The sequence below is a fragment of the Cyclospora cayetanensis genome, unplaced genomic scaffold (assembly GCF_002999335.1).
Source record: "Cyclospora cayetanensis isolate NF1_C8 unplaced genomic scaffold, CcayRef3 CcayRef3_contig_3, whole genome shotgun sequence".
In the NCBI taxonomy this organism is placed as follows: domain Eukaryota; phylum Apicomplexa; class Conoidasida; order Eucoccidiorida; family Eimeriidae; genus Cyclospora; species Cyclospora cayetanensis.
Window position 1 is genome coordinate 101,639 of NW_020312258.1, and position 22,032 is coordinate 123,670.

General features: G+C 52.7%; 3 protein-coding genes across 3 annotated transcripts; 1 reads left to right on the top strand and 2 right to left on the bottom strand.

The window, feature by feature from the left end:
• The first annotated feature begins 2,636 nt into the window (after positions 1-2,636).
• LOC34620791 lies at positions 2,637-5,030 on the top strand. The gene is made up of 6 exons (XM_022734026.2): positions 2,637-2,999; positions 3,123-3,358; positions 3,473-3,560; positions 3,695-3,871; positions 4,137-4,502; positions 4,716-5,030. Exons 1-6 carry the CDS (start codon positions 2,637-2,639, stop codon positions 5,028-5,030), a joined length of 1,545 nt encoding a protein of 514 aa, XP_022592417.2.
• A 683-nt stretch (positions 5,031-5,713) lies between these two features.
• Positions 5,714-6,723, bottom strand: LOC34620792. Its single transcript, XM_026338703.1, has 2 exons — positions 6,651-6,723; positions 5,714-6,531 (listed from the first exon to the last, which is right to left on the bottom strand). Exons 1-2 carry the CDS (start codon positions 6,721-6,723, stop codon positions 5,714-5,716), a joined length of 891 nt encoding a protein of 296 aa, XP_026194488.1.
• A 4,776-nt stretch (positions 6,724-11,499) lies between these two features.
• Positions 11,500-13,661, bottom strand: LOC34620793 (3'(2'),5'-bisphosphate nucleotidase CysQ). The gene is made up of 4 exons (XM_022734028.2): positions 13,434-13,661; positions 12,777-13,201; positions 12,024-12,303; positions 11,500-11,775 (listed from the first exon to the last, which is right to left on the bottom strand). The coding sequence occupies exons 1-4, from the start codon at positions 13,659-13,661 to the stop codon at positions 11,500-11,502; spliced, it is 1,209 nt and encodes a 402-aa protein (XP_022592419.2).
• Positions 13,662-22,032: the final 8,371 nt, after the last annotated feature.

Here is a 22,032-nt window from a genome sequence, read left to right on the forward strand (position 1 = left end):
ACCAGGCCTTGTTGTTAGAATGAAAGCTTGAAAGGTAGTTAGTTCTGCGGGCAGGTGACTTTCTCTACACAAATGTGAGCCACCATTAGGGTGCTTCTCTTCATCTGCAGCCCACCAATCGGGTTGCTTCTCCATCCGGCTGATGGCAGCCTCGATGCTTATCCTTATGGCCATCCAAATTTTTGTGGTCAGCATCACCTTATGAACGCAAGCATGAACATTATATATCTTAGCGCGACAGGGGTAGAAGCCGTCAGGGAATACCACGGACCCTACTTGAAGCTTCGTCCTACCTCTGGAGTTTTGAAAATATCATTTTTCTAAACAGGGATGCATTGACATGAGACTCGTAGGGCTCAAAAGCTTCGACGGGTCAAGTTTCTTCACCCTTAAGAATAGCACGTACATATGGAAAAGGATGTAGCTTTCTACTCTTATTCCAGTTCTCAAATAAATTTCGCTACATCAAAATAAACACGAGTCAGTGAACGGGACGTACGTTGGGCTAACAGCGTGAACACAGTGATCAGGCTATAAATTTTTTTTCTCTTTTCGTTAAAGTTTGATATTTATGAATTAATAGCACTTCATTTTTGCTCTTACTAAGAATACACGAAAATTAGAGCATCTTAGGGTAAAACCATCACTAAATCTAATATTACAAATTATGCTAGAGTAACTCTACACAAAACTACTGCAATTTCATTCATGAATGCGTTTTGTATCGAGAGAAATATTATTAAATAGCAGGTTCCGACTGCAACGCCTTACTATAAAGTCAATTACATTATTATTAATATGATTAGTGTGCACCTTGCTAGTACTGGTAAGTAAGGTATGTTGCCTGATTTGAGGGGTCCAGACGAGGATCCACCCTGCTAAGTAGACATGTTTGACACGTGCTTGGGGCGTTATCGCCTGTAGGGAGGCTTTTTGTACGCAGAGAGTAGCAGCGACTACCGTTCGTTGCATTTTCTCTCAATATGATCATTCGGCATTCATGCCACGCATGATTCTAGCTCACTATCCTGGTGGCCCTGCAAAGTTCCGCCTTGAGATCTATACTGCTCTATATAGACGAAAGGAAAAAATTGTAACTAGACTGAGGAACTTCGTGTGCTAGCGTAGCGGTCACAAGTGCATTTTTCAATGAAACATGCAGACTGGGTGTGATGCTCTACTCGTAGTTGCCACAGGAACCACTTGCCTCCAAACGCAATATAAAGCTTGATACAAAGCAAAAAGGTATCCTCCAAAACAAGCTAGCTCTTTCTGCTCCCTTCTCTCAGGATCTTGGGAGGTTGTAGAATGGGCAGCTAGTGTGCACGTTGCTATAGCCTCTAATCCATTGGGCATTCACAGTTACTTCCACGCAAGATCACTTAGGCAAACCATATTGTATTCTACCGCATTAAGCTACTTGCACATTCCAACCAATATGGCATACAGGCAATAAACTCAAAGAGCCAGTTCTGTGCTAATTGTTCATCAAATTTGACTCGCGCAGGAGAAATTGCCCGAAATGTAGCTTTCGGCCCGCTACAGTGTGTGCTTGCCGCCGTATCTTCAAGATGTCTAGGTTTTAGTCGTTAAGCCATGAACACAGGGGCATGAGCAATAAGCTTGTGCCCCTTTAAAGCCGGCCAACTCTGCTAGGAGATATCCCATGAGCACAAACCCTTGTACCTTCACGTACAATTTACGTCTCTAAGACTAGACATTAGAGCACGGCCACCCATCCTCATACGTCCAAGACCTGTGTGCTCTTAGCGAAGGTCTCCCTGCCTTTCACAAGGAACCACTGGATATCCTTTTACGGTCCTGTTTTATTGAGTACGCTCTTGATACCCCTGACACCTAACCCCGCACCACAACCAATAAAAATGGCCTGATACAATACCTCGCGGACCCTTTGGTGGCCACTTAATCGGCATTTATAGGCTCTGTCTTAGCGGAAGTTGTACACGTGCTCCAAGACACGGCGCCCTACATGATAGCCGAACTGGTGCTCTGCAGGGCCCAGAATAAGTGTTACAAGTAATACAATCGGCGTTAAGACTTATCAAACCCCTCTAACTGACAGTGCAATTTAAAACGCCCAGGGAGAGCAAGCTAAGCGTTTTACAGGGGCAGAAAGCGAAGTTGCACGGGGACCTACGCGATGCTGCGGAGGCCACCTGGTAAGTACGTACTCCTTGCATGAGGCAGATCTGAACACATACAGGGAGCAGCTGCGCTCGCTTAGCAAACCGTTACAGGTGCCTAAAGGCAAAAGCATTCAATGCAGCAGTTCGTTTGGTCTCGGTCGCTACAACGAGTCATGTCCATGCACCCGTTGGCGGTTCAAAAGTGTTGGGCTCTTGACAAGCTGCGGCTTCAGCAGTGTCCAGCCAAAAAGACGGCTCAAACATTTGCTTTGCAGACAGAACCTGATGCGCAATGTAGGGAAGAGAGGAGGAGGCCCCTTGTGAAGCCTCGAGGCTACCGTCTCTTCGTCGACGGCCTTATTTCACTGCCCCACAGCATGGGGCCTCGCCTTGCAGCACTCTAGGAAACATCACTCGCGAATCCGTGGGAATAGTTTTTCTTCCATTTACCCACGTTTGCGTTTTGCTTTTGGTTTCACTTCTTTCAAAATGGCTGCTGAAGAAGGCAGCAGTGCTCCTGCAGCAGCAGCTGTCACTGCTTCAACGGTCCACGAGCAGCAAGGAACCCATGCGGATGATGAGGCTGGAAAGAGGACGCTCCCTAAACAGGAAGGCGATGGAGAAGGCGCGGGGAGTGCCGAGAAGACGGAGAAGGGCCGCCCCAACAAGCGTCAGCGCACAGGCCCAGGCGCCTCTACTCTTGAGGCACCGAAGGCAAGAGGAGAAATGAGCAAAGAGGAACTGGAGGCCGCTTTAAAGCGACAAGTGGAGTACTATCTGTCTGACCAGAACCTTTCAACCGATGCCTTTTTCCATGGGAAGATCCAGGAAGCTGAGAAAGAAGGCAAAGGAGTCAGTCGAGAGGCCATGTTTCGAGCTTCGTCTTGCCCTGTGTTGTGTGAATGTAGGCACAGCTGTCGGCCCCAAACTGATTCCCCATGTCCCTCTCCGTATTCGTCGTGTCCTGTTCATTAGGTGGCTCTGAACATAAGCTTTGTGCTTAGCAGTCCTCGCATCCAGGCCTTGAAGGCAACAGCGACCGAGGTGTTGGAGGCCTTAAAAGGCAGCACAGAAGTCACCGTAAGCACTGATGAAGCGGGAAACGCATGGATTGTTCGCAAGGGACCCCTTCCCATTCTTCGTAGGAAGGAGAAGAAGGCCGAGAAGAGAAGGGATGACAATACTCTTGGTAGAGATCCACATGCTGTTGGGTGAGTTAAGCTTTGCAGTTGTTCATACGGCTCACAGATCTGACGCACACGCAAAGTCTGCGTTCGCTAGGGCTCACTCCAGCCGTTGGACATCTTTTTACCGTGCTTCACCAGGTGCCTCGCGCGGCTCAGCAACTTACCAGCTGAAGCACCCAAGTGGCAGTCAATTAAGGATGCCATCAGAGAACATCTTCCAGAGAAGGTACGACCCTTTGTAACGCGTTTGGCTAATGGTGCAAAGGCGTGGGGTGCGTGCGGGTGTCGAATTATGGAATTGGGCCTTCTTGTATGTACAGAGGCTTTTTTCGTCGTCTGAACTGATGGCGTGTGTTTCAGGTACAGATCCGTTACGTGTCTCGCGTTGACAACAAACGGCAGTGCGCCGTTTGGCTTGGTAGCTTTAAGGGAGACCGCGAGCTTCTTAAGGAGCCATTGAAGCTGCAAGTGGAGGGAAGCGAGGCTTTGCTTTCCCTCATGAGCCCAAGCAGTGTTCGAGCCTGCTGCAATTCTGATGTAAGGTGCTTCATTATTCGACTCCCCACGTACTTATTTACTGCCTCTGTTCTCCTTGTGCGCTTTCCTTCTAACCTCGCCATTCGGTTGTTATTTCTTAGTCAGGACTCGAGGCTTAGGGCAGCAGAATCGTTTTGGAATATGACCCCCTGAATATCACCTCTACTAGAGATTGAGATACGATGCGAGTGTGGCTTAGTGTGTGAGGGTTTCGCTATTATTTTCCTTCTCCGTATGAGCGGTTGTTTGTCGTGCTTGCCTTTAGCTGCCACCGCGTGTGCGCATGAGTCGGGAGAAGGAACTGCAGCAGTTTCGTCGTCAGCTGGCAGGGCTGCCTCTTCTAGTGGCGGGTACGCCGTTTAATAGCGTAGATCATCTACATAAATGCATGAACGACTTGCTAGACAAGACTGAGGCGGGGAAGACCCTCAAGCCGGACTCAGTTGCCGAAAAGGCTGTGTTGGCGTTGCTCGAGTACCACCCAAACGCGTACGTGAAGAAGGGGGGAGCCGATAAAACCCCGTGCGGTGTCAAAGTTGACTTTCATGAAAAAACCAATAAGGCCGGAGAGAAGGTCAAGTGCTTCTTCGTGCTGCGGAAGAACAACAAAACACAGGAAGAAGATTCCGAGGTATGCAGAGACGGTGCATGAACGGTTATGGCTGTTTGGCTCCCAGATGGTGGAGTGGATTACATGGAACCACTGAGAAGTGTGAAGTATTGGAAGGGCAGTACGTAGCTTTTTTATTAGTCATGTGGCTCTAGCTTTTTGTGTGTTCTTGTCCGAATGCCTACTTATTGAGCTTATGGCAGCGCTATCGCTATCTGCGCACACATGTTTCAGGACTTTTCGCTGTCCAAGTGCATGGCTGAGGTGTCGCGGAACCCACCCGTAAAGCCCGAGGCCTATGAGGCCTTTATGCAGCAGCGGTACGACGCTGCTGCTGCCGCATATGAAGCAGCACAGCAGCAGCTGCAGAAGAGGCGGGCCGCTGCAGCAGAAGCAGCGGCAGCCACGGAAGGGGCCGCGGAGAAGGAAAAGGAAGACAATGTGAAGAGTCAGGATCTGGAAGCGAACGATATCACTACTAAGGAACATAATAATGAAGAGGCGCCTGCAGCCAGCACTACCAGCACGCTAGGACGGGCAGAACCGTAGTGTTGCACCTGTTGCATAGCCTAGACCCCACAGCACAGTGCTTGTCCGCACTAGTACCACCAGCAGTGGCCGCTGCAGCTGGCTCTGTAAGCCTGTGGACTGGCTGAGGGGTACTCAAGTCGCGCGGGCATTGGAGGGTGTTGTCTGCGCTTTGGTGCTCCGCGAATGCTGTTCTTTGCATCCGATAAGATGGACCGTTTCTTTTGTCCTCTAGTCGTTGTTTGCCTCTTCGTCCGGTGCCCCGTCGGGTACTTCTCGCATGCGAAAAAATCTGTAGTGACTTTGTGCTATATGCATTTTCAACCCGAACCAGTAGACTCACTGCTGCTACTGTCGTGAATGGCTATCGGGCTGCAAAGTGGCAGGCCCAGCAGCGTGGGGCCCCGCGGCGTCCGGGTATGGGCCCTTGCCGGAGAGCCATTTCATCAGAAGCATGAAATGCTGCGCCTGCAGTTGCGACAACACAAGACAGACAGAACGCACACTGCATTCGCCGCTTCCATGAGTTGCGATGTACTTACGAAGGCCTGTAGAGGAGTAAGCAGAAGCAGTCTGCATAGAGGCTGGCCTTGCCCGTTCCTGAATGAGCTTCTGCCGTGCTTTCAGGGGTCGAATCTAAAAGTCACTGCCTTATAGACCCCACCAAAAACGAGCTGAAACCTTTTATCTGCAGCAGGCAGAGGCTAGGTCAGACTTACATCGTGAATACCGCATTGATATTTGAAGAAGATCCAGCCGCCCCCAAGGACGGAGCCAATGAAGCATGCCGGCAACAGAAAGAGGGTTGCGAGTTCTCTAGCGGTGAACAGATCTGCCGCGGAACGGAGCGTCTGGCGCTGTTCTCCAGCTCTGGGGTTCTCCCAGTCCTCTTCGTCTTCATCGTCGAGCTCCCAGGATTTTCTTTTTCTGTGTCTGGCCAGTTCGGCGGCAAGGATGGAGGAGGCTTGAAGCTGCGGTTCTCCTGTGGCCGCAGGAGAAGATGTCGCCGCTGTCTGCTGTGCAGTGTTGCCTTTTAGAGGGGCCCTGTGGCCGGCTGCGCCTCCGGCAGGAAGCGTTTTTACACCAGTTGCCCGGGCGGTCGTTGGTACGGCAGCCCCCAATTTGCGCATGCGAGTTCTAAATGAGGCTGTTGCTACGGCGGCTCCCAGGACACCCCCGCCCACAAAGAGGCATGGGAGAGTCACGGGTCCTAAAGTATCGGTTATCATGGAGATAGCCTTCCTTAGCTTCCCCTCTACACCAAGGAGCATGCCTGGGAGCAAGGCAAGGGCTGCTGGATCACTTTCGCCCTGATTGGCATTTGAACTAGGGGAGATCGAGGAAGCTGGTTCACATAAATGAGACAAAGGATGAGATGGGGGAGAGGGCGCGTTTGCGGACGGAGGGTGAAGCTGACGAGAGGAGGGGTACATGGTTATTGAAGCGTCATTTCCCCTGGGTGCAGAGGGAGGTTCTGGATTTGCTGTGTGCACGGTACTCATTTCCGGGGCGAAGCTGGAAACTATGATAACGGAGAGGGGCACTTGGGGGCCCTGCCATGACAAGGAGGCTACAGGTCTATCCGTCCGTTCCAGTGCGTCTTCTTGGGTGTTAAGATGATAGACCTTGACTAATTATTACCAATCTGAAGCCTTCCTGGGTGTGGCGACGCTCCAGAATCTCTAATTTGAAGCTTAATTGCTTGTAGCACCATGCATCGCCTGGGGCTGAAGCGCGCATGCAAGAACGGTTGCTCGATTGTGCGTAGCCCCTGGTTAACAATTATTTTTCTTTAAGAATCAACATTATCATTATAGCTCTTTCTTGGTAGAATTCTCACGAATATAGATGTGTTTTCACCCAGGACCCCCTCATGTTCTCAGATCTCCCGTGCTCTCCGCAAGAAGACGCTAACAACCAGCGCATAAATTTTAATGACAGGGTTGACCATTAGACTATAAATTCATGATTGTTCGCCGTTGGAAGCATGTATTCCGACTGTAACAGAAATGGATCTTGCGAGTAATTTACCTGCGTGCAATTCAGGCAACACTCGAAGGTGCACTGCACAACATTTCTTGAAGTACCGCTATCACTTGGTACAGAGACGAATATCCGGTCAGAGTGTTTCTAAAGAGGGAAATGCATGCCTAGCGATAAGGGCAGCCTGCAGAAGGGCTCACAAACGCATTTAAACAAGCTAAGAACTTGTAACATTGTGGCACTGCTCTCCCTATGTAGGTTGTTGAACGATTTTTGTGCTGTGTGAAGAGAGCAGATACATTCTATATGAGGCAGTAACTTCTGCATACGAGTCTTTTTGTTGACTGGAGGTGTAGAGAGGGTTGTAGATGGTATGCCCCACGGTTCCTATTTTATGTGATATCCCGCGCAGCTCCCGAAATTCAGTCACGTTTTACAGTCAAACAGTGCGAAATTCCGGGTTGGCAGTAGGCTTGAATTCTTTACGGTCTAGAATCGCTCCGCATCGAGCTTTTGACCAATGTTCGTTTTGGCTATGAGGGCCCACACAAATCACACAGGAACTTCAAGTGGCTTTTCTTGGGGCCATGCTTTGATGATTCTTGTTGATGGTGCTCAATGTTTCTCTTTCCTTTCCATCCGCTGTGCGCTGGGCATTCACCGACTATGGCACCGCTCCAATGGCCATAACCCCAACTGTAACTTATCTTTAAAGGCCTTTGAAGATAGCCACTTCACTTTGGAGTCAATGAAAACTCTAGAAAGTTTTAAAGTGTTCTGCGAAAGAACATTTACTTACTCGTCGGCGTCGCTCAGCGTAACGCTGTAATGAAGGATTGACAGTAAGGGTGCGCCTTGCTACACTCTTTTACCACTCCGAGCATATTCACAATACTGTTTCTTCGTGGTTCGATCCAACTGTACTCTGCCAAAATAGATTAATAAACGAACAGACCAATTTTAAAATTCTTTACTTATTTCTAGTTATACATATCCATCTTAGTAGAAAGTGTTCCAGTGTAGCCTAGCTCGCCTCACTAATGCCCTGCTATAGCTGAAGAGATAGCTCTAAAGTGCTGCTTCCCAAAGGATCGTTCTCCTTTTCTTTGACTTAGCCACCCAGGGCTGTTGCCTTAATTAAAGACGGAGCGGCAGAAGTGGAAAAAGTTGCGCCCTCCAAGCATCCTGAGCGCTCGCACCCAGCTGCACATAGCAGCGTAGTGGACAGGATTAAGATTACGCTGCAGCAAGCATAGTGCATGGATGGCTATTCTCATACAGTGAAAAGTGATTTAGTGTGCTTCAGCAAAAGGCCAATTTTGTACCATATACAGTGGCTATATCTGATTCAGCGATGGATTGACTGTCGTTACGCTATCCTCTGTTTCAAATACGATATAAGAAACATTCAGATCAGACGGATAATAACGAACTACAGATTGTTGAAATACAAACGGCAGCAATCGCTGAGGTGCAGCTTCGTGAACTACAGCATCTTAACAACGAGCTAAAGATAGGCGCAGCGGCCGCCGAATTTTACTTGCGAAATTCCAAGCAAAGGTTGTTTGCCAGCAATTCTGTAAGATAGTTTTGTAGGTTATATCTGAGCCATAGAACCACTACCAAACATAGGGCCACCACTGACCTATGTCTACACTGCAAATGAAGTGCTTCTAAACGTAAATGCAAAATCCCAATAAGCAAACACCTTGACCAATGATCTCATACTCTTGCATATTGAAAATAAACGTGAAACGATTTTACTTTATTTGAAACATACCGCTGTAGTTTATTTGTGGTGGACACACTAGAGTTCAAAGTGGCTATCGCATCAATTTTTGGTTCTCTACGTTCTCTGCCAATCTCCACTTTGACAAGTCTGGTAGCTCTGCCAGAGCTGTTTAACACGCATTACCGGAAAGAGCATCAGTATCCCAGTATCAAAGATAATGGTCGCATTTGCATATATAAATATGGCGGTGGCTCTTGCATTAGAGAGAGGCTTCACAAAAGGCTGCAATGCAGTGCTAGCCGATTATATTTCCTCGTGATGAAAAGCTAGCCTTGAGAGTGCCCGCCTGTCGTTCGTTCCTTCTTACCTTTCTTCTTGAGGATTTTTTTTGTTGTTTTAATGCATTCTCAAGGTCCAGGTGCACGAAGCTAGAATTACGTTTTCTACATGTTTGCAAAATGAGTAGTCTTCTGGTTGTGTTGCCTAGAAGAGCCAGAAGCGAGGCTATAGACGTGAACAAGCCAGCAACAATGATGTGTGTAGCAGCCGAATCACTTCCCGTGTTACCCCATCAGAAGGGGTCCTCCCGTTCTTCTCGCCATTGCCGCCGCTGCTGCTAACGATATTGGTGGTCTTGGATTGCATGGCTTTGTTTTGAAGTATTCAGGCACTGCGAGGGACCACAGCTTCAGCTCGCTGGAAAACCTCTGAATGCTTGAGGCCTCCGCTATGCACACCTGCGATGAAGTGTGAACGAGCTGCTCTTACGTTTGTTGCAGTGGACAACTCAGAGGTAAATGAAAACAGGACGGACTCTTTGGCTAGTGCCGAAGATGAAGCGGAAAATTAAACACCTGACTACTGAAATAGGTTTGTTGAAACCAATTGCATTTGCTTTCTTCATGCTTGCAACCCCCTTTGACAAAGTATATGTAGCTGATATTGGATTATGTACTTTTGAAGCTGCGTGCTGCCACATTGTTCGGATTCTGTACTCCTCTCCGCTGCTCTCTTTGAGCTGCGGGAACGATTGCCGGAGATAATTATGCACAAACATCTCTCCTTTCAGGTGCAGCAGTATAAAAAGTGCACTCCAGCCTACTCTCTGATGACCGAAGAGCAGAAACATGTACACAAGAGAGGCCTCGGTACTCTTCTCGTGCACGACAAAACACCCTGGGTGCAGCAGCACAGAAAGGTCTCTTTGCAGGATCTGGAGGTCCGAGCAGAGAGTCTCTGGGTTCGCCATAACCGCGAGGAGACATTACCAACAGAAGGCAAAGGGTGGCAGCAATTGGTAACGCAGTGACGGGTGCTGCGGGAGAGGTTGGGGGCTGACGAGCAGCAGAAGCTCAGCTGAGAAATACATCCATGGAACTCAACAATCTCACTGCATGCTCTTGCATTTACTCTCGAGCTTAGTGCATAAACGCCTGCATTATACCCCATGGTAAAAGCCTCAAGACGAGGCTGCATACTTGAAATTCTCGGCCACAGCTGTTGGCTCAAAAATATCGAACTGTATGCGTCCAGGAAACGCAGAAGCACTCCGCATTCCTCAACTTTGCTGCACAGGATGCGTTCCACTCGCATACTCTTTCTCCTGAGCAGAACATGCGAGGATCTAAAGATCGTCACGGAAGCCCCTTTGTGAGCAGGCAAAATAAAACCCCTAAGGGCAACCCTACCACGTTAAAGGAGGCGTCAGGAGAGGAAGAGAGGCAGCAAACAAGGAAGGAGAACTCCAAAGGCAACGGTAAGAGCGACAGCAATAGAGACACAAAGAGGAAGCCACCTCCTCTGCAGGAAAGAGTAGAGGAAGAGTATACACTCAAGGGCCAAGGCTACGCGGAGTAAGGGTACGACAACGCAGACTAAATAGCATCATGAGAAGCGGGATAGGGTAGATGAAACAAGGTGCACGGTCAGCCAACGAGCTAGCAAAAGGGAGTAGTCAATATATAGCGTCTAATAAGATGACGCTGTATGGTATGCACATATAAGTCCGATGCTCAAAGCATGACGGGTTAGCGAAAGCCAAGGGGAAGGTCAGCTCGGCAGCACAGGGAATAGTGCGAGTCCTGCATTTTGCCTTGACAGAAGTATCGCAAATGTCTCTCTTGCTGACAGCCGTTTCTCTCTGCTTCCCTCCTCATCTCCCACGTAAGACTGGGAAGGCCCAAGCTAGTTTCCTCTAATTTCTGGTGAAAGCATATTGTTTCTGTCTAGTACGCATGAACGATAGTTGTCCTGAAGTAATGGGCCCAACTCCACTCCATTTTGCTTCCCGCCCAGGCTGACAGCTCTGCAACTGTCTCTCCCCCTCTGCTTGTGCTCGCCTAGTTTTGTCATCCCAGGGTTGCTGGACGCTACAAACAGCCCCCTTGTGGTGGACGCCCCAAATGCCCCCCTTGAGTCTACTCCATGAGAAGCTGAATCTGCTGCCATATCGCGCTGCTTTTCACGCAGGACGAATGATGCAATTTCTTATATTGGCAGGCTAATGGGAAACAATTGGCTATATGAGTACCATCATACAACAGACTTCTTTTCTTTGACAAAAGAGCCGCGCCATAGTAGCAGGGCCTGCACCAACGGCCAGATTCTAGTGGCACTCACCAGGGCTCGTGCTGGAGGACCCTCCCTTGACCGCTCAGTAAGGGGAGCTTGCGCAGGCTTGTTTCAGTGTACCGTGTGTAAAGCCAAGGACGTATTGATATGAGCCCTCCTGGGTGGAGAAACATAACACAAGCACAAATCCAGGGGCCCTACATGTTATGATACCATTCTCCCATGAGACCAGCCGATCTCGTACACTGCAGCGCCTGGTTCTGCTGCAGCAGGTGACTTCAAGAAGTAAGCCACCTCGCTCATCTGCTGCACAAATTGCCTCGATTGCCTTATGGGTACAGTTTCGCGAGGCTTTTCGAGGCGTGTAGTGGCCATGCAGTGTAGAATATCGGGGCCGGATGGAGAGAGGCATGAGGTAGGGTATCGAGGGACACGATTGTGCCCTCTGGTTACAGCTACACGTTGTTTATGTGCAGGTATCTGGCGTAAAGAGGAAATCAGATTTACTTTATAGTGGAAAATAAGGGCCTCTGGGCTCATTGCATACAAGAAATTTCCTGATACCGTTAACAGACCAGTATTTTTTGCTACACGCTAAGACAGCCTGGCTGCTAGTGGGTGGGGTTTGATACTCGAAAGTAGCAGTAAGCTAATCCGCAAGGAGATCACCATGAAGCAACCAAGGCGCCAAAGGATCAAGGCAGTGCTTAGCAGCCAATGGTTTCGGCTATTGTTTTCTGGTAAGAGGAAGGAGCAGCTGGCGGCGCAGTGTCTTCTCCGTCCTGAAGGCGAGCCACAGCCACAAAGAAAGGGCTGAGCAGCGACGGTTTGTTGTATTCGAGGGGCCCCTGGGGGCCCCCAGTAGCCGCGTCGCTCCACCGCCAGATCTCTCCTCCCGCCGCCCTAAGCAAAGCGTGGGGTGCGCAAGTATCCCATTCACTGCAGAGAGCAAAGCGAGGGTAAACCTCAGCATCTCCCCGGGCCAGCCGGACGAACTTTAGCGAAGAACTGCATTCATAGACAAACATCGCTCTACTGGCATGAAATCCTGCCGAGTGAAAAATCCCAGACATGAATATTCTCATGAGCCGCTTAATGGGGTTAATATAGGTCAACAACTACCAACACCGCCCCAATACTGGGGCCTTAAGGGGATGCATAAGACAGCCTTCCATGGGCCCGGTATCATATGAGGCAGGCTGCAAGGCACAGAACGCTTGATAGACAGGTAGAGCACGCGAAGGCAGAGGCAGCAAGATCGAAGTAGTGAGGCACCGGGTGCAACCTAGGAGAACGGTTTATGCATGAAGACAGCAAGCTCGATGGAGGGTTAGGAGAGCAAAGGGGGAAATCGAAAGCAGAAACGACCGGTATCCGCAGAGAGAGGAGGGCTGAGGGAAAGGACCACGCAATGCGACCTGAATGCTAAAGCTTATAGCATAATTGCTTATATTGCATAAGTGCCATTAATGCATACTGACCCGGCTCTGATGAGTTTGGGCTCATTGAGCCTCGCAGCGAATGCCCGAGTACCTGGTGAATTGTGAGAGGATGAAGCTGTGACTCTAAGGCCCTTGTCCGCCCACTTAAAAGTACTGCAGCGCATTGGAGTTAGCGTTTGGTTGCTGCCTTCCATCTCCCAGGCACCCCCAACAACAACTCCACCCAAGTAGATCCGGTCTTCTACTGGAACTGCTACAATCCCGAAAACAGGATCGCCATATCGGCAGAGACCCAGGTTGATAGTGAATTCGCCACTGCGTTTAAGGAATTCTTTTGTACCATCTAGGGGGTCCACTAGCCATACGAATTCAGCGGCCTGCCGATCCTCATGAGAGGCTAGAGCGCTTTCCTCAGAAACTAGCAGACAGTCCGGGCACAGCCTGCGCAGTCCGTCTGTCAATATCTGAAAAGGGTCATTAGCACGAAGGGGGAGTGAAGAGAGAGGCAGATCAGACTAAGCAGCGCCTCATTACATCATTCCGTTATGTATTTCTGCAGTTTTGCTCTACCCCTCCACTCAAGGTCTGTACACACTGCAGTCGTCCTCACATAGTCCTGAGCCTGAATTGTATTCTGCATCCAAATAGGTTCCAAAGGGCACAATAGGATCTAGAGTACAGTAAAGATATCCTTACCGCATTTGCATCTAAATCCGCTTTTGTAAGGGGTTCGTGCCCTTCCTTGTGTTCTAGCTCCCACTCCTCCTCCGGTCGTGTGTAGACGTCGAGAATGGCAACTGCTGCTGAACGGCAGAGAGCCACAAGGTCTTGTATGTGCACTTTTCGGCCCTTGCCCACTTCCAGGGGGGGCAGATCAGCGCAGAGCAGAGGCCCTGAAGCCCCCGTAAGAGTAGCTGACGGCATTGAGAACGACAGCCAAGCCTTCAGAAGAGTAAGATCTGTTGACCCTAGAAATATGTGTATCAGAAGATGCACACAAAAGACAAAGCGAGGGGGAGTGCCAGGAGAAATAAGCTGCCCTGATGAGCACGGGTGAAAGCGGGCACGTGTGTAGGTTGGCTAATTACGAACGGTATTTCCCTTCAACAAATGGCAAAGAGAAGGAACAGTGGGAGCTGGCAACGAGTATCGCTGACTGACCAACGGATCATGCACAGGCCCATACAGCCGGGGCTGCGTGGACGCCGCAGCCGACAGGCGGCACACAGCGATATGGCCCTCCTTCCATGCTTTTATCTGGTTCTTTTCCCCTCTGTTTTGTGCTTGGCCTTCTATGCTGCTGTAAACACTCAGCAGCAACTGTATTTCTGTCCACTTCGTTGCACTGCGGCATTTTAGGGGGTGGAGGAAGGGGAGGGCGCCACTGAATCCACGCGCTTGAACAGAGGTCTCGACCCTTTTGCTATCTTTGGAAGCACTGAAATCTGTATCGAGGCGAGTGTAGCGTGTGGGATAGGGCACAAGCGTTAGGACTTGCGCGCAAGCAGTCAGCATTGTAGCCTTTCAGGCGAGAGCCTCCCCTTCCTCCTCTGATGCTATGGAGGACACGAGGATCAGCAGCTGCAGCTGTGTTGGTGGCAGCTGCTTCTTTGCTGCTAATACGTGGTATGGCGCCCGATGAGAAGCCTCTTGAAGATGGGCCTCCTGGTTCTTCCCGCACGCATGCAAGGCAGCATAAGCAGGCGGAAGACGGGCAAGATGAACAAGGCACGCATCCAACAGGAGTGTCTTTAGGTCGTGGTGATAGCCTCCCTTGGGCGCCTATCAGCGAGGATGCGCAGCGCGGGCAGCACAAGGCCCTTCGAAGAGATCAGCACGGTGCATCAGTCCCGTCTGAGGAATACGCGGGGGGCTCAGCGACCGTCGAAGTTCACTTCGAGCATCGGTACGCTGGTGAAGCTCCGGAGAGTGAAGCAAATAGTAGAGCTCGGTAGATGCAAGGGCAACAAGCTGCCAAGGAGTTGCTCGAGATGGGGTTCATTCATCACTAAGAAGCGCCTCTTCCCTCTTTTTTTAGCCCCCCTCCCTCTCTCTGCCCACTATTCACCGTAGTGAAGCTCCCCATGCGTTTTTTCACATTCCTGTCTCCTCTTTCATAGTATTTGGCAAGCCGCAGCACGGAAGCACCAGCAAGGGCCCTTTCGAGGGCCTCCAGTTCGGTTCGACGTATGTGCGTCGGCAGCCCTTGCACCAGCGCTGCCATTTGGCGCTTCTCAGTGTGTGCGGACCCTCCTTTACCTTGCGAACTCAGGTGCGGAGAGGGCCTCACCGGCTGTCTGGGCCCCGAATTGAGGCATATGTTTTTTACTCTTCAGCGAGCAGAACAAAATGCCGCAGCACAAAGAGCCAAGAGCGAATAGGAGGCGTAAACACGGGGAGGACAGGAACAGGCATGGAGGGAGAGGGTGGGTTGCCGAGCTAGACACGTGGGACTTTCTTTTTAAAAAGACCCTCAACAACTCTCTAGAGAGTTTGTACTGAGTCGAGAGTGGAGTGATGAAGGGTCTCTCTACGGAGATCTAGGAGGGGCGGTGCACAAAAGGCCATGCGGTGGGGGGCACAGGTCCTTTACAGGCAAAGAAAGAGGATTTTGACAGGAGGACACAAGGATAGACCCACGTTACCCGACACGTGTGGATTAAAATATCCGACGCTGTAACGGTCTCTGCACTCCCTTCCTCAGGGCCTCATCCTTTTCCTCTTCCTGCCCCTCACCGCCCGTGTTCCTCTTTTCTGTCATAAAGCTCTTTTTTTTCGGTTGACGCACTCTATACACACTGTCTCTGTTGCTTCCCTCTGGGCCTCTCTCATGGGCTTATTAATAACATTTTGAGGGGTCTGCCTTTTATCCTTCTGGGTCAAATGGGCGTCTAGCGTAGCGTAGAACAGCGCGCAGTTCAGGGCAGACCTCCTGGGCCCCCCAGGAAAACTACATGGCCTTCGTGGCATTCAGAACCTCCCCACAGTTCCGCACAGTTGCCAGGAGAAGGGAGGGTCGCTGTTAGCAGATGTTTATAAGTAGTCGCATCTATAAGTGTGGTGCCCCATTCTGCGCACTAAACACACTGGCGTCTCTGCTGGAGTGAACAACGGGGTACGTCGCCAGGCGCTCCATTTCCGAGAGGCCGTTGTGTTGAGCACTACAGAATCGCGGCGCCTGTTGAGCAGAAGGCGCACGGCTTCATCGCAGCAGCGGTAGCAGCGGGAGGAGGAGTGCTGTGCTTCAGGCAAGCGTGGTGTGTGCACTCAGGGCGGTTCGGCCCATAGTCTCCCTTGCAACCGCAGGAGGGTGCACACATCTGTGGCTGTGGCAACTAAGTTCGAGCATTCAGGTGCAGTATTACACACTAGGGCCACAAAGCAAGTAAAAAGGCACACCTTGGGGCCTGTGGGAGTTGGGCTCCGAGATTCGCCCGTTGCGCATGCTCACGGGGTTCAGTCGCCTTTCCTGTCTTGACTGCTGTGCCCTTGAGAAACCTCCTCGCGCGCGCTAGTGCCTGTCGGGGACAAACGCATAGAGGGCTTGAGCGCATCCTTTATCCTTTGAAGGAAGACAGGGGCCCCCCAGTGACCTCCAGGGGCCCCCCATCCTTGCAGGGGTACCCCTGGCAGCTGTTTTGCGTAGCCTGCACCGCCATATATTTTACACAAGTGTGCTAAAAGGCGGGGTTTCTGTCGAGCGGGGCGTGTATTGGGCAGAAACGCGCAAGGCGTGTGGGCGTGTTGTGCTGTCTAGGCCCAACTGGCTGTCACGGGGGCTTCGGGTAGTGCCTCAGCAGGATTGCTTAAGCATTTTCTCGGCTTCCCTTGGCTTCTTGGACCAGATTCGTTTCTTACAGCGTTTTTTGTAGGAGCCCACGACTGTGTGGCTCCTCTCCTTCCTCCATATCCGTGCCTCCCGTTCCGTGTAGTGGTGTGGCGGCTTCGTGGCTGCGATACGGCGGCCACTAGAGGCAGCCGAATGACCGACGGAAGCCACAGCCTTCTAGTGCCGTTGTTTACTCCCCGCTATCCTTTCTTTGCACCTCATCGTTGCGCAGCGCCAAACGAAGACTCTTTAGCTGCACAGAGTGCTCCCCCGTTGCCTCGGCGGAGTGGCTTCCCCCCGTCTGCTTTTGCGCCGTCCTCCACTCTGGGGTGCCGTCCCCCGTCGCTTGGCTTTTTCCCGGAGTCCCTTGGTGGTGTTTGAGCTCCCTAGGCGCTGTAAGTCTGTGGAAGACACAAGCCTCCTGGCGTGGCAGCTACGCCGCTCAGCCTCGCTTTTCGTGCCTGCCTTGCGTTCTACAGTCGCTCTATGGCTATACGACGCACAGCCAGACTGCTGCGGTCTCTTTGCAAGAGCTCATAAGGCCACTGGAGGTCCAGACACCGACGGGAGGGGCCTGAGGCGCGTGGGGAGTCGCGGCTTCCCAGGAGCGCTGGCATCGGCAGCAGCAGAATGCCCGCAGTGTCTCGACACGCTGGTGCTGGAAGCCAGCGAGGCGCCGCCGATGGTCAGAGGCCATCGCGGCTGAGGGGTCCTTCCAGATCCTGCTGCAGAGTCACCAGCAATGAGGGGGGGGGGGGGCCCCCTGGGCGCAGGACCTCTGAGGAGGCGCGTGCGAGGGGCCCTACGAAAACAGCGCGTAGGGGGCGGCCGCTTAGGAGAGCTCCAGTAAGGGCCTCACCTCCGCAACAGGAGTCGCTGCTGTCGAGGAATGGACACTCCCGTGCGGGTGCTGCTGCAGCCGCCTCTGCCAATGCAGCAGCGGCTGCAACAGATGCAGCTGCACCTGCTGCCCCCCGCCAGCGCGTGCTGAGAAGTGAACGGCCGCTGCTCAGCTTGCGGGAGGCTGTGTCTGTCCCAGTTGCACCAGAAACAGCATCGGCTGCCGCAGCCGAAGCCGCAACTTTGCCTGCTGCTGCTGCTGCTGCTGCTGCCCGTTCCTCTGGTCGAGCGGCGCGTAGGGCGTCGAGGCAGAACGCAGCTGCAGCAGTGCATGCAGCAGCAGCAGACGCAGACGCAGCAGCAGCAACAGCTGCAGAAAACAGCAATCAAGCTTCGTGCCAGCTGGACCCGACAGTGCCGCGAAGGGAGCGGCGGCTGCGAGGGGCGGAGGCCCTTCGATGCAAGTTCAGTGGCTTCTCTGCGACAGATGAGGAGCTACAGCAGCAGCAATGCGGTAGGCAAGCCGCAGTGGCAACCAACCGAGGCAGCTTCATTTTTGCTTAGTGGAGTCGGAGTCGTAGAGGTGGCGCGAGTAGCATGCGACTTGCAAAATTGGGGGGGTCCATAGGCGCGTGGAGTGCCTCTTCTCTCTGTGCTGTCGAGGAGAGGCCCCTGTGAGCCGGTGTTGCTTTGTCTGCTCCCTCAGCTTCGCGCTTTCTTCTTCTGCGTGCCTGTCTGCTTTGCTGCTGCGACAGGCTGCTGTTTAGACGAGCTGCTGCCGAAGGGAGGCGGTGAGGAGGGGGTGAGTCTGGCAAGGAGCGCGGGAGAAGAGGAGCTTGCGGGGGACCTTAAGGCCGGCTGTGCAGCTACGCGAAGTCAGAAAACTGCAAAGGCTGCCGCTCAAGGTGTCTCCGAGAAGAAGGCGTTCACACCCCCTCCGCTGGCGCGAATTGACGCATGCAGCCACTGCTTTCACCTAAGATGCATCCAGGTACAGTTCTTGCGGAGGTTGTTGAGGCATCTTGGGGGTCGGAGTAGTGCGCCGCTCCGCTGTGGCCCTTCGTTGCAACGCCACCACTGCAGCGATGCATGAGGCGGTTCTTGATTTGGCTTTTTTGCAGGTATGGGCTCAACGTGAGACGTCCTGCCCGCTGTGCAAGGCCGTGTTCTCCTACATCGCTGCATACAATGGCACCACTCGGGAGCTTCTGGATGTCGTACGTCTCTTGGTCATTGTCAGAAGTAGCGCCTAGCTTTCGGTGTTTTGCTGTTGGGCATCCTCCGAACGTTTGTATGGGGAACGCCAGGGAGATTGCAGGCTTTCCCGTTTCGTGTGCTGCGCTTTCCTAAATCTTTCCTATCTGCGTGTGGCGCCCTGTACTGCTGCTGCAGCAACGTTGCATCCACGTCTTTCAGAAAGATCTGCCGTCCTCCTCCGAGTCTGCTGTGTCCATAGAGACTGTCTCTTCGGGGGAGGCATCCTCCGAAGGGTCCGACATCGAGGCGCAGCAGCAGCAGCAGCAGCAGCAGCAGCAGCGAAGGCTGCAGTTCCTGCGGCGACGCTTGCACCAGAGGTCCCCACGAATACGCAGGGCCGCAGCAGAGGGGGGCAGCGCGTCATCACCTGGAGTGGCAGGGGTATGTGAGCATTTGTGGCGAAATCGCTTGGTTCTGTGCTGCACTGGCATACCCAAGTTGGACCTAGTATGCAGTAGGAGTGACTTTTCGTGGCCTTTATTTCGGTTGTTTCGAGGGGCCTGTCCTTATTGCTCCTGCTGCAGCTTGTGCGCCGCGTTCTGGAATCGTGGGGCCGCACCGTCTCCTCTCTGCGCCGTAGCAGCCGCACAGGGGCTGCTGGGCATGCAGCAGCAGCAGCAGCAGCAGCAGAAGCGGCACCAGCCGCAACAACAGGTGCTGCAACAGCCGTCACCCGCCGGAGACAGGCGGCAGAGCACTCAGACCGCCAAGAGGAGCGCGCGGGAAGCATGCAGCGGGCAGGGGATCTCAACAGGGCCCCCCCAGCAGTCCGACGGCGTAGTAGAGAGCATCTCGATTCTCAGCTGCACACGCGGAGGCGAAGGGAAGAGGCAGCTGGTTAGGCATCGCCCCCCTCCCCCCCTTTGTTCCCCCCTGATGCTGTGTTTGTGGAGCTCAGGGACCTTGATTGAGGGTGTGCTGCAGGCTGCGCGCAGTCTTCGTGCTCGCCAGCATGTAGCATGGTGGTTGCCTTTCGTCTTCTGAGGTGTCTTTGCGCTCAGACGTAGAGCGTAAACGGCCAACGCCCTCCCCGACAGAGGTAATGCTCACCGCCTGCGTGTGGAGTCCGCTGCCAAATTAGCCGCATCTGAGTCACGCTGTCTGCCCCAGTTTCGCTTGTAAAGCATGCGCAAACGTCGCGCGCTTCTGCACACCTACCTATGTATTTGCATGCGTGGCCATGTAGGGTATCGTATAGGTCGAGCAGTTTTGGGGAAGGCTAGTCTTTGATGCAGCAGCCAAGGGTGTGTTGCAACGGTGCGCGTCTACGCCGAAGTGGCACTTGTTGATTTTATTGTCATGTTGAGCCTATGTATGTTGTCTGCGTCTAGACCGTTTTCGCCGCTATTCAGGGGCTTGAGTTCGCGCACACCATTCCCCCGGGGTGTGTGTATTCTTTCTTCGGTCTGCTGCTGCTGTAGGTAGCCAGGCGGACGGCTTCATTCTTCCAGCGCCGTGTGGATGCGCTGTACGCAAGCCACGACGCTCCTGCTTCTCTGGGGCAGGAGGGGGCAGAGGAGGCATCAAGAGAATCAAGTGCTGTCGCTGCCCTCGAAGCCTCCGAAGGGATGTCGCAGCAGGTGGGAAGAGGAGACAGCACGCCCAGCAAGCACCCTGCGCGGATTTGAACCTCCTCCGAGAACCTTTTCCTTCTTCCCCTCTCTCCTCCCACTTTCTACGGCTGCCTGCGAATCCGCAAATGGCTCAGCCCTTGTCCCTCGTCTATGATATCGCCTGCTGGCGTGTCTCTGCTGCAGGTAGAGGGAAGAGGGAGGAGGCACACTCGGCACGACGGGCACTCCGCTGAGGATTTTTCGCTTGCCTCCACCAGTAACACGGCAGAAAAAGCCTCAAGGGAAGGAAGCGGAGGAGCACCTCCTAGGAGGCGAGGGGTGTTGCCCGTGATAGTCCCGCTTGGCGCGATGCGGCGTATTGGGCTGGCTGGAGAAAGCGTCCCTCAAAGCAGGGGAAGCCTCCAGGAGCAGCCTTCGTTTTGTCTTAGGCCTAGCTACGCCGAAGACTTCCTCTTACACGGTGCATCAAGCGCCGCAAACAGACGCGGAAATTTACCGCGGAGAGGAGGCGGGGCACCGTGAGTGCAGAAAAAGTTCTCGAGGCAGACCCCCCTCCCCAACCGCCTTGCGAGACACTGTGGGAGCGGCGACTCTCAAGTGGGGGCAGCGCGGCCTAGAAGGGGCCTCCCTCTTATTTGCAACTGGAGCGCATGGACAAAGTCACCGTGATTATCGTTCTGAAAGGCGCCTGACAGTTTAGCTCTAGGAAGGCACCGTGCGCCAGGAGTTGTTACACAGGCCGTATGTATCATCCTCTTGCTGAGCGGGGAGGCAGGGAAAACAGAAAATCCGAACAGTGGCTTTTTGAGAGCAGTGCAGTGCCGTTCGGGTCAAGCATGCAGGTGCTGCTTATATCTTGCCTTTGCCGGTGCAGCAGCTACACTTTGAGGCTACAGCAGCAGCCATATAGGGGCTGCATCTGGAGCAGCGCAAATAAAACGCTTCTGCTCCAGGCGACGGCACGCTTTCTTGGCCGTCAGAGGGCCTGGAGAAGCCGGGAACCTCCTTAAAGGGGAAAGCTTATTGGCTACATTGCTTGCTCGTAGTTGAAGCGGCAGCGGATGCTGCTGCTGTCGCACACACAACTGTGAAGGGTTTGGGCTTTGCTGTTGTTGGATACGCCACGTAGTAGAGAAGGCGTCGCTGTAAAAGTGTGACACAAGCATCAACGTCGCCCGCATGCGAGCAACAGAGCGAGCACACAGGGCAGACCTGTGTCGCGGGCAGCAGCCTCAGCTGCTGAGCGGGTTCTTAGCTCTGGCGAGGGCTGGATTTTGCTTGTTTCTTTCTCGGCAGAGATCGACACTGCGTCTGCTGCTTGCGCCTGGTGTACACGGGCTAGCGCAAAAAAATCAAAAGGCGTCGGCATTTCAAATCATGGAAATTCCCCCCTGAGTAGAAGCCTCAGGGCCGCATTCTCCCTCTGAGGGGTTACTCCGGCCGCCGTCACCACTGATAGAAGCACACTTTATGGCAAGATGGCACTACTGCGAAGCTACAACGCAAGTGCTGCAGATCGCACCTCGTTTGGCAGAAAAGGAGCACGACAAAATGCAAACCAGGGAACGGGCTTGAAAAATAGTATGCATTGCGGGGCCGATAGGGAGGTTCCCTCGCTGATGAATCCTTCTCTTGTGCAGAATACAGGGAAGTCCGCCCACTGGCGGAAAATCCTTGTATAGTCTGCACAAAAGGGATATTCGCTGCACTCTACAAATGATTCACAGATGCCAGATTTGTTGAGGGAGGGGGCAGCGGCGAAAAGGTCTGCTGTCGACGCACGCGTTTGCGTAGG

Excerpts from the sequence above, each read along its gene's own strand:
- LOC34620791 (XM_022734026.2), top strand. The coding sequence starts at position 2,637 with ATGGCTGCTGAAGAAGGCAGCAGTGCTCCTGCAGCAGCAGCTGTCACT. Across the intron at positions 3,872-4,136 it reads GAGCCTGCTGCAATTCTGAT|CTGCCACCGCGTGTGCGCAT; the intron begins GTAAGGTGCTTC and ends GCTTGCCTTTAG. Across the intron at positions 4,503-4,715 it reads CACAGGAAGAAGATTCCGAG|GACTTTTCGCTGTCCAAGTG; the intron begins GTATGCAGAGAC and ends CACATGTTTCAG.
- LOC34620792 (XM_026338703.1), bottom strand. The coding sequence starts at position 6,723 with ATGGTGCTACAAGCAATTAAGCTTCAAATTAGAGATTCTGGAGCGTCG. Across the intron at positions 6,532-6,650 it reads CCCAGGAAGGCTTCAGATTG|TTTCCAGCTTCGCCCCGGAA; the intron begins GTAATAATTAGT and ends CCGTTATCATAG.
- LOC34620793 (XM_022734028.2), bottom strand. The coding sequence starts at position 13,661 with ATGCCGTCAGCTACTCTTACGGGGGCTTCAGGGCCTCTGCTCTGCGCT. Across the intron at positions 13,202-13,433 it reads CGGATTTAGATGCAAATGCG|ATATTGACAGACGGACTGCG; the intron begins GTAAGGATATCT and ends GACCCTTTTCAG. Across the intron at positions 12,304-12,776 it reads CCCAAACTCATCAGAGCCGG|TTCTTCGCTAAAGTTCGTCC; the intron begins GTCAGTATGCAT and ends CTATGAATGCAG.